Source organism: Muntiacus reevesi, chromosome 2 (genome assembly GCF_963930625.1).
Source record: "Muntiacus reevesi chromosome 2, mMunRee1.1, whole genome shotgun sequence".
Classification (NCBI taxonomy): domain Eukaryota; kingdom Metazoa; phylum Chordata; class Mammalia; order Artiodactyla; family Cervidae; genus Muntiacus; species Muntiacus reevesi.
This window is the reverse complement of record NC_089250.1, coordinates 49,263,320-49,278,821: the sequence shown is the minus strand read 5'-3', so window position 1 is coordinate 49,278,821 and position 15,502 is coordinate 49,263,320. Positions and strand designations below refer to the sequence as shown.

General features: G+C 39.9%; 1 protein-coding gene across 2 annotated transcripts in view; it reads left to right on the top strand.

The window, feature by feature from the left end:
• Nucleotides 1-15,253, top strand: part of HAO1 (hydroxyacid oxidase 1) — a 55,814-nt gene extending 40,561 nt beyond the window's left edge. For both annotated transcript variants that reach the window (XM_065919626.1, XM_065919628.1), the window contains 4 exons: nt 4,350-4,441; nt 12,214-12,372; nt 12,486-12,555; nt 14,477-15,253. In XM_065919626.1, coding sequence (XP_065775698.1) covers nt 4,350-4,441; nt 12,214-12,372; nt 12,486-12,555; nt 14,477-14,547 — 392 coding nt within the window. In that variant the 3' untranslated portion in view covers nt 14,548-15,253. The remainder of the gene's footprint in view (nt 1-4,349; nt 4,442-12,213; nt 12,373-12,485; nt 12,556-14,476) is intronic.
• Nucleotides 15,254-15,502: the final 249 nt, after the last annotated feature.

Genomic DNA, 15,502 nt, shown 5'->3' with positions numbered 1-15,502 from the left:
CAGCATCAGGGTCTTTTCCAATGAGTCAACTCTTCACATGAGGTGGCCAAAGTATTGGAGTTTCAGCTTCAGCATCAGTCCTTCCAATAAACACCCAGGACTGATCTCCTTTAGGATGGAGTGGTTGGATCTCCTTGCAGTCCAAGGGACTCTCAAGAGTCTTCTCCAACACCACAGTTCAAAAGCATCAATTCTTCGGTGCTCAGCTTTCTTTACAGTCCAACTCTCACATCCATACATCACCACTGGAAAAACCATAGCCTTGACTAGACGGACCTTTGTTAGCAATGTAATGTCTCTGCTTTTTAATAAGCTGTCTAGGTTGGTCATAACCTTCCTTCCAAGGAGTAAGCATCTTTTAATCTCATGGCTGCAATCACCATCTGCAGTGATTTTGGAGCCCCCAAAAATAAAGTCAGCCACTGTTTCCACTGTTTCCCATCTATTTGCCATGAAGTGATGGGACCGGATGCCATGATCCTAGTTTTCTGAATATTGAGCTTTAAGCTAACATTTTCACTCTCCTCTTTTACTTTCATCAAGAGGCTCTTTAGTTCCTCTTCACTTTCTGCCATAAGGGTGGTGTCATCTGCATATCTGAGGTTATTCACATTTCTCCCAGCAAATCTTGATTCCAGCTTGTGCTTCCTCCAGCCCAGTGTTTCTCTTGATTACTCTGCATATAAGTTAAATAAGCAGGGTGACAATATACAGCCCTGACGTACTCCTTTTCCTATTTGGAACCAGTCTGTTGTTCCATGTCTAGTATCCAAATGATAAGAGCTTCAGGAAAATTAGAGAGATCAAGGGAACATTTCATATGGAGATGGGCGCAATAAAGGATAGAAATGGTATGGACCTAACAGAAGCAGAAGATATTAACAAGAGGTGGCAAGAATACACAGAAGAACTATACAAAAAAGATCTCCATGACCCAGATAACCATGATGGTGTTATCACTTACCTAGAGTCAGACATCCTGGAGTCCAAAGTCAAGTAGGCCTTAGGAAGCATCACTACGAACAAAGCTAGTGGAAGTGATGGAATTCCAGTTGAGTTATTTCAAATCCTAGAAGATGATGCTGTGAAAATGCTGCACTCAATATGTCAGCAAATTTGGAAAACTCAGCAGTGGCCACAAGACTGGAAAAGGTCACTTTTCATTCCAGTCCCAAAGAAAGGCAATGCCAAAGAATGCTCAAACTACCGCACAATTGCATTCATCTCACACACATGCAAAGGAATGTTCAAAATTCTCCAAGCCAATCTTCAACAGTATTTGAACTGAGAACTTCCAGATGTTCAAGCTGGATTTAGAAAAGACAGAGGGACCAGAAATCAAATTGCCAACAAAAGCAAGAGCATTCCAGGAAAACATCTTATTCTGCTTTATTGACTACACCAATGTGACTGTGTGGATCACAACAAACTGGAAAATTGTTAAAAAGATGGGAATACCAGATCACCTTACCTGCCTCCCGAGAAATCTGTATGCAGGTCAAGAAGCAACAGTTAGAATCAGACTTGGAACAATGGACTGGTTTCAAATTGGGAAAAGAGTACATCAAGGTTGTATGTTGTCACCCTGCTTATTTAACTTCTATGCATAGTACATTGTGCAAAATGCCAGGATGGATGAAGCACAAGTTGCGAGAAATATCAATAACCTCAGATATGCAGAAGACACCACCATTATCACAGTAAGTGAAGAGGAACCAAAGAGCCTCTTGATGAAGGTGAAAGAGGAAAGTGAAAAAGTTGGCTTAAAATTCAACATTCAAAAAACTAAGACCATGGCTTCTGGTCCCATCTCTTCATGGCAAATAAATGGGGAAACAATGGAAACAGTGAGAGGTTTTATCTTCTTGGACTCCAAAATCACTGCAGATGGTGACTGTGGCTATGAAATTAAGACGCTTGCTCCTTGGAAGAAAAGCTATGACCAACCTAGACAGTGTATTAAAAATCAGAGACATTACCTAATATACAGAGAAATTCATTTGCTGACAAAATCCCTCTAGTCAAAGCTATGGTTTTTTTTGGTAATCAAGTATGGAGGTGAGAGTTGGACCCTAAATAAAGCTGAGTACCAAAGAATTGATGCTTTAGAGTTGTGGTGTTGGAGAAGACTCTTGAGAGTCTTTTGGACAGCAAGGAGATCAAGCCAGTCAGTCCTAAAGGAAAGCAACCCTGAATACTCATTGGAAGAACTGATGCTGAAGCTGAAGCTCTAATACTTTGGCCACCTGATGCGAAGAACTGACTCATTGGAAAAGACCTTGAAACTGTGAAAGATAAAGGCAGGAAGAGAAGGGGATAACAGAGGATGAGATGGCTGGGCAGCATCACTGACTTGATGGACCTGAGTTTGAGCAAGCTCTGGGAGTTGGGGATGGCCAGGGAGACCTGGCATGCTGCAGTCCATGGGGTTGCAAAGAATCAGACATGACTGAGCAACTCAACTGAACTGAACTGAAGGGCATCACACACACACTATACATTTCTTATATAGGACCCACATCTCTTACATCTCCAGCATTGCAGGAGGGTTCTTTATCACTAGCACCATCTGTGAAGCCTAACATGTATATAGTACAGTATATATAGTATATGGACTTCTCATGTGGTGCTAGTGGTAAATAAGCAGCCTGCCAATGCATGTTAGACGGAATAGATGTGGGTTCAATCTCTGGGTTGGAACCATCCCCTGGAGAAGGGCGTGGCAACCCACTCCAGTATCTTGCCTGGAGAAGCCAATGGACAGAGGAACCTGACAGGTCACAGTTCATGGGATCGCAAAGAGTCAGACACAACTGAAGCGACTTAGCATGCACACTGTATGGTATATATTCCTTATATATACTATTCTCTGCTAGTAATAATAATATCATGATGACACAATGTCTTAGTTGGCTCAAGTTGCTATAACAAAATGTAATAGCCTGAGACAGGGAGTGTTTTAAAGCAGAAATTTATTTCTTCATTCTTCTGGAGGCTGGAAGTCTGAGATAAGGTTGCCAGCATGGTTGGTTTTTGTGAAGGCTCTTCCCTTGAGTTGCAGAGGTCACCTTGGTGCTGTGTACCCACATGACCTCTCCCTTGTGAGCGTGGAGAGGCAGAGGGGCAAGCTCTCTGGTGTAATCTTGTAAGGGCACTAATGCCATGATGAGAGTCTTACCCTCATGATCTTTATTACTAGCACTACCTGAGACCTCATCTAACCCTTATTACTTCTCAAAGTATTTATCTCCAAATTCAATCCCATTAAGGGTTAAAACTTCAACCTATGAATTTTTAAGGATATAGACATTTTCTATGCCACATGGGTTTAACATTTTCATATGCCTATAATTTTAGAACAAAAATATTTCTAGCTTTATTTTGAAAAGTGAGAATATTTTAAAATTCCATGAAAAACAGCTTGCATAATGGTGGTTTAAAAAAATAAAAATTTCAAATAATCCAAATTACAAATTCTCCTATGAATCTCTTTTTTATCATCCTTTCTCAGGTCTTCCCTTGATCTCCATTGCTGAATTTATAAATATACACAATGCTCTGTAGCTATCTGCTTAAGTTTCCACAATTTGATTTCACTACAACCTTGGGCTATTTTTGAGTGTTAAACTTGAGAAGCAGTGTTCTTTTCATGATTCTGTTAGCAAATAGCTTTTATTGGGAGAATCCTGAAAATAATAGTTTAAAGATGTAAAATATTTTTAAAGATTTGAAATTGATTTCAGAGTATGTTAGTCAAATTTAAAACCACATTTTCAAAAATCAATATATTCTGGAGAATGGTTAAAGATGTAGCATATCATTTGACTATAACATTTTTATATGCTTCAATGGACAAAATACGTTTAATTATAGAATGCTATTACTTAAAATAATTACTGAAGCTAAAGCTTTGTATTAAAGAATATTTTTGAAATAGACTTGTTCATCACATAAACTGCTTGCTACTTATATGTTCTTTTATGTTATTCAAATTTTGGAGGAGTAATTATGTTGAATGCTAAGTAATTTAATCTTGTTAATAATAATAAAAAAAAACTTAGCAAGGGTATTTCCTTATGAGGATAAATACATTTTAACTGCATGTCAATTTACCATCTATTGATAGTTTTATTTCATCATTAAGCTGTTTCAAATGTTAATCTTTTTGGCCAAAGAAATCATCAATATAATTCTAGATTTAACCCTTGGGTGTATGTCTGTGCTAAAGTTTCTGAGCAAGATACATATGTATCAGGTTGGGGCCCCTTTAATGGGGATGCTTTGGCCTCAAAATTCAAGCCTTTTATTAAGTTGCCTTTTCCATACCTTGGTTGTATTACTCTTTCTAGGTGATGATGCCAAGACGGCAGTTAAACACGGTTTGGATGGGATCTTGGTGTCAAATCATGGGGCTCGACAGCTTGACGGGGTGCCAGCCACTGTGAGTTTTGGCAAATGCCTCCACTGGAATTCCCACTTCTATCTCAGTGTTGGCCATCTCTGTGACTACCCCTCTTTGTGTATATATTTTTGTATGAATACTCAGAATATGTAAGAATATATGTAAGATCTCAGATTTTAAGTTTAGTGGTTTGATCCCTGGGTCTGGAAGATCCCTTAACTAGGAAATGGCAACCCACTCCAGTATTCTTGCCTGGAAAATCCCATGGACAGAAGAGCCTGGCAGGCTAAAGTCCATGGGGTTGCAAAAAGTCAGACACAACTCAGCACACACACACACACACACACACAGCTACCTAAATTGGGCTTCCCGGGTGGCTCAGTGGTAAAGAATCTGTCTGCCAATGCAGGAGAAGTGGGTCCAGTCCTTGGGTTGGGATGATCCCCTGGAGAAGGAAATGGCAACCCACTCCTGTATTCTTGCCTGGAAAATCCCATGGACAGAGGAGGCTGGTGGGCTTCAGTCCATGGGGTTGCAAAGACTCCAACACGACTTAGTGACTCAGCATGTGCCCGAGCACATGGGTATCTATCTAAATTAGATTATTATTCTAGTTGTTTGTAATCCATTTGTTTGTAAAGTCTATTTGTAAAGTCGTCTGTGTTAAGTAAGTAGCCATTTGTAGGCAGGGATTATTCCTATATATTTAGATATACTGAGAGGAATATTGTAAATTGGAGTAGGAAAGAAAAGATTATCCCATGAGTTTCTTGGAGGTGGGGATTAAAGAGCTGCAGAGTGAGGGCAGGTGGGGTAAGGAGGCAGAAATCCTGTGGCCTGGGAGAGGTTTCCTGTTGGAGCTTGAACTACCTTGGCTGCACATTGGAATCTCTTGGGAACTTTAAAGAATCCTAATTCCCAGTCTGCATCCTGAATCCATCCATTAGAATCTTGTGGGACCAGGGAAACTGAAGCACTAGTATTTTTGACAGCTACTGAGGAAATCCAATGTGAATTTATATGCACTATATACACTGTGCTGGGCAAATCAGAGTCAGAATCCAGATACAGAAGTAAACTAACTGGCTGCAATGGTGTGGGATAGAGTTAAAACAGTAAAAGTGAGCAATCGGCTCCCAAGTCCAGGGTGAAGGGCCCCCAGCCATGGATTGACTTTAGATGAAGTATTGTGGAGCCCAGAAATGGATCAAAAGTCATGGAGACAGACATATATCCAGGGGTGTACTTCATGGATCCCTGATTGAGAATGAAGGCCAGAAGCTGTAGGTGGGGTGGTGTGGGGGTCCCTTATATGCTGTCCATTGTGAGAATGTGTCCAGGATTTCTTTAGATGAGGCAGTGGGATTGCAACTGCCTTTCACCTCTGCTTTATTCCCATATGGACTCCTGCTTTCACTAGTGTGAGTGTAAAAGTGGAGTGGGAAAGACCGAGATATTCTTGGGGAATACCAAGGAATCCGTTTTGTTTGCAGTATCTGGTGGGTGTTGGGAGCCTGAGAAATATGCCTGCTTGGACAGGTCAGGGAGGGGGTCTTTGAATATTAAATATCATGAGTCATTAGATATGCAGTAGAAAAGCCTTGATTTAGCAGCAACACAAGTACCACAAATTGGACTGTGGCATGTCAGGGAGCAGGAAGACCAATGAGGTGGCCTGGATAATTATGAGCGCCAAGGAAAGAGAGAAGGGTCTGACCTGCTATGGGGCAGAGGGATAGCCCCTCCAAATCTCAGCTTTTTCATCTTTTAAAGTTAAAAAAATTGATTAGATTGTTTCTTTGGTGCCTTTAAACTTTAGTATTCCATAATCTCATTTATCATAGGCAAAGTAAGCTAACATCATATAACAAAACTTAAATAAATATATATCTATGAAATAATGTGGATAGACTCTTTAGTTCATCATTTCTGAGCTGGATCACCATATCCGTTTCCCCCTTTTGTCAGAACCATTTAGTCATAGTTATTATGGGATGGTTTTAGTTGGGGTAAACATTTGAATTTATTCAAATAATTTAGTCAAGTCATAGTGGACTACTGTTTCATTAAGATAGCAGGTTGATTTAGCTAAATCCATGAATGTTGTGCAGGTCTTAGGACAGATTGAATGAGGTCGGTGGCTACTGGGCACATACATTTGCACTCAAGAGTTTTTCTTGACGCACTAATGGGCTAATGGTAGGAACAAATCAAGTCTTTACACAGAATCAGTAATTAAAATAATAAAACTGGGAGTTGTCAGCTCTTTCCAATTCAGCATTACTTATAAAGACCCATCTTTTTAGGTGATATTAAACATTGCCTGTGGGGGAGAGTGAAGAGCTCCTCTGGGCAGGCAGGAGAAGTTGGTCACAGTTCAAGGCTTTTCCGCTGATTTATGCCTCTCTTGTGTATGAAGATGTGGACTTAGTGGGCAGGCCAAATTAAGTTTGTTTTCTAAAAATAAAATCTAAATCTACTGAAATCAAATCTAACTAGATTTTAAGGGAAAAATATCTGAATGGTGTGGCTTATTTCCTTTTGGCTGAGGGGATATGGAAACTTATCTAAAAGGGCTTTTTGAGTTGTGGTCTCAGAGACTGTTTTAAGATAAACAATGACCCTCCCCTTTACATGATGTGTGCCTGAGAGGAGATACTTGCTTGAGTTTGCCTCCTACTTTAGAGCAAATTTAAGGTGCATGATGATGAGAGAAATGTGAAGCAGGATTAAGTTTATAGTGAAGGTGTTTTTCTCTCAGTGTGTTGGTTTTCAGGCGTTTGGCAAAAGACTTGGAGGAGGCTGTGATATAGAACTTCTCTGTAGATACACAGAAGGACTTACTCTCCTGCACAGTCTGTGACATCATAGCTCAGAGCCAAAAAGGCAGTGAGATTTTACTGGAAGAGCATTGACATGAACCCAGAGTCTTGGGTTCAAGTCCTTTTCTTGCCTCTAGAGGGGTGAAAGCTGGGTGAGCAAGTTGCTCAGACTTTTCAGCTTTTCAGTCTCTGCATAATGTTGTGTTGGTTGCAAAAATTAAATGTCTGGATTGTATGATTTCTGCATTTCTATAAATCACAGTTTTCTTGTATGGAGAAATACTTATCACTAAGAGTCCCGGATCAGGAATTTGACTGCAGTCCATAATAATACAGTGCTATTGAGAACCATGGCCTGTTCCAGCAAAGAGTTTAAAAATAAGTTCACATTATTTGCAAAGCAGAAGTAGAGACACAGACATAGAGAACAAACATATTGATACCAAGATGGGAGGCCCTCCCTCCCACCTTGGTATCAATATGTTTGTTTGGGATTGACATATATACACTACTATATGTAAAATAGATAACTAATTAGAACTGACTGTATAGCACAGGGAACTCTACTCAATGCTCTGTGGTCACCTAAATGGCAAGGAAATCCAAAAAAGAGGGGATATATGGAAACACATAGCTGATTCTCTTTGCTATATAGCAGAAACTAACACAACATTGTAAAACAACTATACTCCAATAAAAGAAAAGAATAACATATTTCTTTCTAAGAACTTTGATAATTCGGTAGTGTATGCTTTTATAAATAATTTAACATCTGCCTTAAAAAAATAAGTTCACATTAAGATCCTCACTCTGAAGGTAATAATGTGGCAATGACTAGTCCTGAGGTAATTAGAGAATGATATGGCAGAATCAGTATATTTCCAAAATCCGCAATACTAGATCATCTCAAACTGGGGTCTAAAGACAGATTATGTGGAGTCTTTGAATCCTAGGAACTTTTTTTTTTGTTTTTTCCTTTTTTATGAAAAAAAATTTTTTTTTTGAAGCTAACTGGATCCAAACTTGTGCTTGGTCACTCGGTTGTGTCCGACTCTTTGTGACTCCATGGACTGTAGCCCACAAAGGCTCCTCTGTCCATGGGGTTCTCCAGGCAAGAATACTGGAGTGGGGTGCCATGTCCTCCTCCAGGGGAATCTTCCCAACCCAGGGATCAAACCCAGGTCTCCCACATGCAGGTGGATTCTTTACCAACTGAGCCACCAAGGAAGCCCTTAAACTTAAAAATATGACATTCTTTTCTAGTGAAAATTTTCAACTGCGAAACATTTTCATAAAATAAACTTTGGGTTGTTAAATCAGTGTTTCTAAAATTGAGTCCTTGGGTATATTCTATGACATCGGAAATTTCATTTTTTCCTTCTGAAAAGGATGCATTATATTCTTCATTTGAGAACCATTTGATTTATCAGTTAGCTTTTGCTGTGTAACAAACCACTCTGAAGTCTACTGGCTAAAATTCAATAGCCATTGATTCATGTCATAACTTTGTGAACTGTCCATTTGACCTGAGATCCACAGAGAGGTTTTGTGTTCTTGGCTGGGCTCACTTATGCATGTCTGTGGTCAGTTGCTGGGTCTACAAGGGCAGACTGGTGTCAGATGACCTCAGCAGGGATGGCTCTGCATGTCTCTCACATCTAGAACGTTAGATGGGCTGGGTCTCACAAGGAGAGCAAGTGGAAATAGCTAAGCCTCTTGAGCTCTATGCTTAGAACAGGCACACTGTCACTTCTTTTTTCTTCTGTTGGTGGAAGCTAGTCATACGGCCACTTCAGATTCAAGGGGTGAGGAAATAGACTTTTCTGACTTCATTTCTCCCTCATGATGGGAGGAGCAGAAATGTTGCACTGCAAGGAAATGAAGATAGGGTGGGAGATGGCCGCAGCCATTTCTGCAATGGCAAACCGTCAGCCAGACATATATGGGCCAGGGGTTTTCTAAACGTGCTTAGTAGAACTCACACTGCTTATTAGAACTCACACCACCACTTCCAGCCAGGGCTGCCTGAAGCATGGTGGGTAGAGAGTCAGAGGAGGACTTGCGGGCAGTGGCCTGGAATCTGTCTTCTTCATTGTTAGCTAAAGCACCTTTGGCTTTATCTGTTTGTTTGTGCTCAACTGATCTGATTTGGAACCTTTAAAGTGTTTTAATGCCTAAAATGCCAGAAATCACGACTGTAGGACTGGATGCTTTAAGAAGGTAGAAAGATGGAAGCACCTTGTGAGTGGAAGCTTTGTGGACAGGGAGGACCTTGAGCAGGAACAGGAAAGAGGGGGGCTCTTCCAGAGTCATGTCCCTGTGGGATTCTTTTTGGATTTCATAAACTACCTGGCATGGTGCCTGGAATCTACCAAGTCATCAATAAACTGTTTGATAAATCAGTGGATGGATGGATGAGTGAACAGTAGTACATTGGAATCTTACCATATTTTCCTGTAGATTAACTTTGCTGGAGCTAAGCCTGCAATTAGTTGTCTAAGGAACCACTAAGAAAAGAAAAGCTGAATTGAATGGTCTTTTAGATGTGAAGCAAGCTGAAAAGAAACAGAAAAGTCATAAAATAGTGGACTTGTTCACTATATTTACTTATTTTATCTGCTCTGGTCAGAATTATTCTGCATAATATATACCCAGTAAAACTGCAGCTCCAGGAAGAAGAAAGGGAGGATAGAAATGCTCTGTGATGGATAGAACTTCCTTGTCCACAGACAGGAAAACACCAATCTAGGCTTCATTTTACAACCCAGGATTCACACTTTAAGTATCCTTATTAGTTTATTTTTTAGGCCAGATTGGGCATTGGAAATATCCTAAAAGACTTGATTTGCGTGACTTTGAAAACATGTATTGAACTGAAACTAGCTAATATTTTTCTTTGGTTTTGGTTTCAAATGGGGAAATATACTTAATTATAGCTTGCATCATCACTTGGAAATTGTAGCATTTATATGTTGATGTAACTTGCCTGACTCTCAAAGGAGGACTATGTATAGGTAAAGGGACATATGTAAATGGATCCAAAGCATGTTTGGCCAGGCAGAAAAGCCGAAAGGAAAAGAGGAAAATCACGTTACTTGCCAAACATTTAGGGGGCTGTGCTCCAACTGTTGCCTTCACTTCCTCCAAATCTGTAGTTGGGTTTGGTCTTCAGTCTTTTACATAAAACTCTTTTTACATTGAGCCTCTCAAGTTTTGGGGGAGAAGCAGGAAAGTTTTGAGTGATTTCAGCACAATTATTTCTAGAAAAACTGCACTTGAATGTATGGATTTCATTTTATATTTAAGTACTTGGGGATAAGTGTGGATAATTTCTGCAGATTTTGACCTACTATGGTTACTATAGTAGGTTGCTATGAGAATTGTTTCCACCCTCAGATGCAAAGATTTACACCAAAGTAACTGTTTGTGTCAGTTACTATCTATAACTATATTGGCTATTAACCAACTTTATGAGCTATTACTACATGATGCTAAAAAACAAAAGATTCCAAACTCAGTGATTGAAATCATTATTTCCATGAAACTTTTTGTCAACTGGGGGTCTGCTGACCTAGATTTGGTACTGGCTGGGTGGCTATTCTCCACGTTTCAGGTCCAGCTGGGCTTGGATGGGACAACTCTCCTTCTTGTCCGGAGGTCTCAGCTCTGTGGGGGAGTAGGGTGGGGGGGGGGAGTTTCCTCGCATGGCAAATGGCACAGCTGCAAGAGACAGTTGAAATGTATGAGGTCTTTCAAGACCCATGCCCAGAAATGGCACTGTTCCACCTCTGTTCACATGCCATTGGGCAAAGTAGGTTGCAAGACCAAGGCCACTGTCAAGGATTGATAAGTGCACTGTGTGTGTGCGTGTGTGCGTGTGTGTGTGTGTGTGTGTGTGTGTGTGTGTGTTTTGTGTTTTAAACTGGGAAACACTGCCAAGTGACCTTGGAAAAAGAGTGGGTTCAGAGTGGTGTAAAGAATTACGAACAATAATGCAGTCTAGCAGATGGACCTCAGTGAGGCTCTTATATTCTCTAGAGCTGATATAATAAGCCCATCATCAACTGCTAATCAAGATGAGGATTTTCAAAGTGCATGTGGTCATTTTCCTTAAAAGCAAGAACAAATATTTTCAGGGAGAATTCTCTAATGTATAACTGGATGTTTGCTATATTGTTATGTATATTTGCTATATTATATATATTCTCATATTTTGAGTGGGAAAAATCAGAGACTAAATTTTTTTGTGACTGATAGTGTTTGCATTTTTATATACCATTGTTTCTACCACAATCTGGGTATGAATTTTAACAACTGATTTTCAATGAGTAAATTAGTGTTCAGAATAATTTATATGAGGAAGATACTTCATTTGTATTTATGTATTTAATAAAGAGTAGCTCTGTGTCTTTTAAGCTGATTATGTATTTTTAGTTCTGTATATATACATATATATATACATATTTGGATCATGATATTTGAATCCGTATATCAGGAATAAGGACTTCCCAGGTGGTATTAGTGCCACCTACCTACTATACATCTCCTGCCTACCATTGGAGGAGACTTAAGAGACACGGGTTCAATCCCTGAGTTGGGAAGATCCGCAGGAGAAGGGCACGGCAACTCACTCCTGTATTCTTGCCTGGAGAATCCTAGGGATAGAGGAGCCTGGCAGGCTACAGTCCATAGGATCGCACAGAGTTGGACAGGACTGAAGCGACTTAGCATGCATATACACACATCAGGAATAAAAAAATAATCTTCGACTTCAACAGAAAAATAAGCCACTCAGTTCCAAATTTAGCTGGTCTTTGGTTGCTAGCATTTGCACTTCTTTTATTTTAGGAGAGAATGATTTTACTGTTGATTCTAAGCCTAGCCTTTCCTACTCTCAGTGCTAGTTGGATGGTTGGTGGCCTGTAGAAGTTGAGTTGGGGAACAATTCAACATGCGCAGTATCACTTCACTGACCTCTTCTCTCCACAGATTGATGCTCTGCCCGAAATAGTGGAGGCTGTGGAAGGGAAGGTGGAGGTCTTCCTGGATGGCGGTGTGCGGAAGGGAACTGATGTTCTGAAAGCTCTGGCCCTGGGAGCCAAGGCTGTGTTTGTGGGGAGACCGATCATTTGGGGCTTGGCTTCCCAGGTAATTGGAGGACAAAACAATAAATAATATAAAACAGAGTGACTCAAGTGTGAAATAAATTCAGGAAACCAGTCATACAGACTTACTCAAAAGATCTGTGTTTTCTTGCTTAGGGAGAGAAAGGTGTTCAGGATGTCCTTGAGATACTGAAGGAGGAATTCTGGTTGGCCATGGCTCTGAGTGGTAAGACTTGATGTTATCATTTACTATTTCATTTCTTCTGGGTGTCTTTAGGCCAGGCTCCTTGGTGGAAAAAAGTGAATTTGAGGGGGAAGAGGATGGAACCATTTGGAGTGTAATTAAATTTAAAGTTGGCTATAGTGCAGAGAACTCTCGAAGGGAGGAACTCCACAACATGTCTGCCTGTAATGGTCACTTAGCCTCTGCCTGGACAGTCTTTTCCGGGATGCTTTGGCAAGTCTTATTAGTACCTTAAGGGTAATGCTACATCATATTCTTTCTCCTCTCTTAACACATGAACAATAAATCTAATGGGCTAGCCAACAGCTCCACCTAGATGTCTATGTGGCATCTCAAAATCTACCTGTCCAAAACTAAGCTGCTCAATTTCTGCATTAACTCTGCTCTACCTGCAGATTTTTCAGTCTCAGTTCATGTTAATACCTTTGTCTCACTTGCTCAGATCTTAAGTCACTCTTGACTCCTTTTCTCTCTCATAGCCTCACATCCATCCACAGAGGTGCTTTCTGTAAAAGAAACCTGATTGGAACCTACGCTATCTCCCTTCTTCTTGGATATTGTAATGGCTTCCTTGTGTATCGTTCCTGTCGTGTCTCTTTCCTTGGGTATTTTGAGTCCTGTCTATCCTGTTTTCCTTCTCTGTTCCAGTTTATTCTGATCACAGCATTAGAACTATCCTTTTAGACATTAACTTAGATCCTATCACTCTTCTATCGGCACATTTCAATTGCTCCCAACTAATTCAGAATAAATACCAAAGTCCTCATGATGGTCTATGAGGTTCTATGTGGTTTGACCTCTGTCACCTCTCTGACTTCAGCTCCTCCCACTGTTACTCAGGCCATATTTGAGTGACAAATATGTCCACCCAGGCCTTATTTGCCTTCTTGCTGATCCCTGATGACAACAGACACGTTTCAGTCTAAAGGCTTTATCCTTGCTCTTCCTGCTTGCTGTGCTCTTTCCCCAAAAATCTATGTGGCAAACTCCCCTGTGTCCTTCAAGTCACACTTTTACATCTTACTGTCTCATAGGATCCCATGTTGACCACCATATTTAAAATGGCAATTTGTCTTTCACTCACCCAACTTCCAGTTCTTTTCTCTGTTACTATTTCATTTTTTTCCATAGCAGCTAACACCTTCTAATTTCATTATTTTCCTTGGCACCTAACACCTTCTGTAGATTATCTATCACATTATTTTTCTTAAATGGCACACATTGTGCATTGTCTGTTTCCTCTCTGGAATGTTAAGAAACACGAGGCAGGGATCTTTGTTGTCTTCACTGCAGTATCTCTAGTGTCTGGATCAGAACACAGCATGTAAATAATAAATATTTGCTGAATGAATGAACAAATAAATAATCATTATTCCTAGTGATTGTTTCAAATTTGACTCAGAATGGACCTCTAGATGCAATGAATCATCTTGAGTCAATCATCCCCTCCCCTACTTTTGAAGGTAGCAAGGGCTTCCTTTTCTGTGATTTGTATCACCCAGACCATCCCCACAGATAGAATTCCAGAGCTCAGTGGTTTATGTACTTCTGAGCTGAGGCTGGGTAGACATAGCATCCCTGAGAAGAATGCCATTCTTTGAATCCTCACCCTGCCTTTTAATTTGCTACAGACATATCCTAAAAGAGAACTTTTAGCCACTGACTCTGTATTAAATGTGGCAGAAAAGAATATACTCTTTGTGTTAATAAAAATATGTGCCAGTCATTTTGTGTTAAGGACTGTTTAGGTAATAAAAATGGTCTCATGCCACATAAGATTTGGCAAGCTTACCTTGAATCATAAACCTTACATTTGTCAAGTTTTACATTCCTTGGGAAAACGATTACCTGCCTGATTATTATTGCATTCATTTCATATTAAATGTATGCATTATTTTTTCAGGGTGCCAGAATGTGAAAGTCATCGACAAGACATTGGTGAGGAAAAATCCTTTGGCTGTTTCCAAGATCTGACAGTGCACAATATTTTCCCATCTGTATTTTTTTTTTTTTTGGCATGTGTTACTTGACAAAGAGACACTGTGCAGAGAGTGACCACAGCCTGTAATTCCCCACTTCGATACAAAGGGTGTCATTCTTCTCGAGCAAAATAGCAATCCCTTGCTATTTTAAGTTCATTGCTTTTGACTTTTCAATGAGTGTCCTAGGAACCTTTTAGAAAGAAATGGACTTGCATCCTGGAAATATATTAACTGTTAAAAAGAAAACATTGAAAATGGTTTTAGACAACGTCATCCCCTGGCAGTCTCACGTGCTACAAACAAAAGATATTCCTGGGTAAAATTGGAGGTAGCTAGTGCTGAGGTCAAAAGATAATGATCTCCCTGTTTATAAACCTTCACTATATTTGGATATCCCTAAAACTGTGTTCTTAAAGTCTAAGGACAACCTTAGAAGGCTGGATGTGCCTGGAGAAACAGGAGATTTGGATTCACAACTCTAAGGAGATAGCACTTGATAGAACTGGGATAAAAGTGATTTTCTAGATACTTTTTAACACTTTGGGCTATGTGACTTCTTTGAATGTAGATTTCCATTCACATCTTCAGTATCTGAATATATCTGAGTATTTTATGATATAGACTGCTTCTTTTTTTTTTTTTTTCAGACTGCTTCTTAATCAGAGAGAAATAAAGCATTTTCTGAAAAGAAGCTATCTGGCCCATGTGTAACAATATGGAATTCAATTGTTTTACTCTCAGAACCCAAATACCTCTCTGTTCCTCCTGTGCATACTTGTTCATTCTCTTACACCTCATTCTCCTTCATTCGTTTGCTTCTTCCCCACTCACAGTCATATGTAAGGCCAGCTTCATGACTTATGAAGGCCATGCCAAGTGACGATGTGGGCCCACTGTTCAGAAAAGCAGGAAAAAGGCTTTCTACCAAGATTTTTCTCTGAACTTGT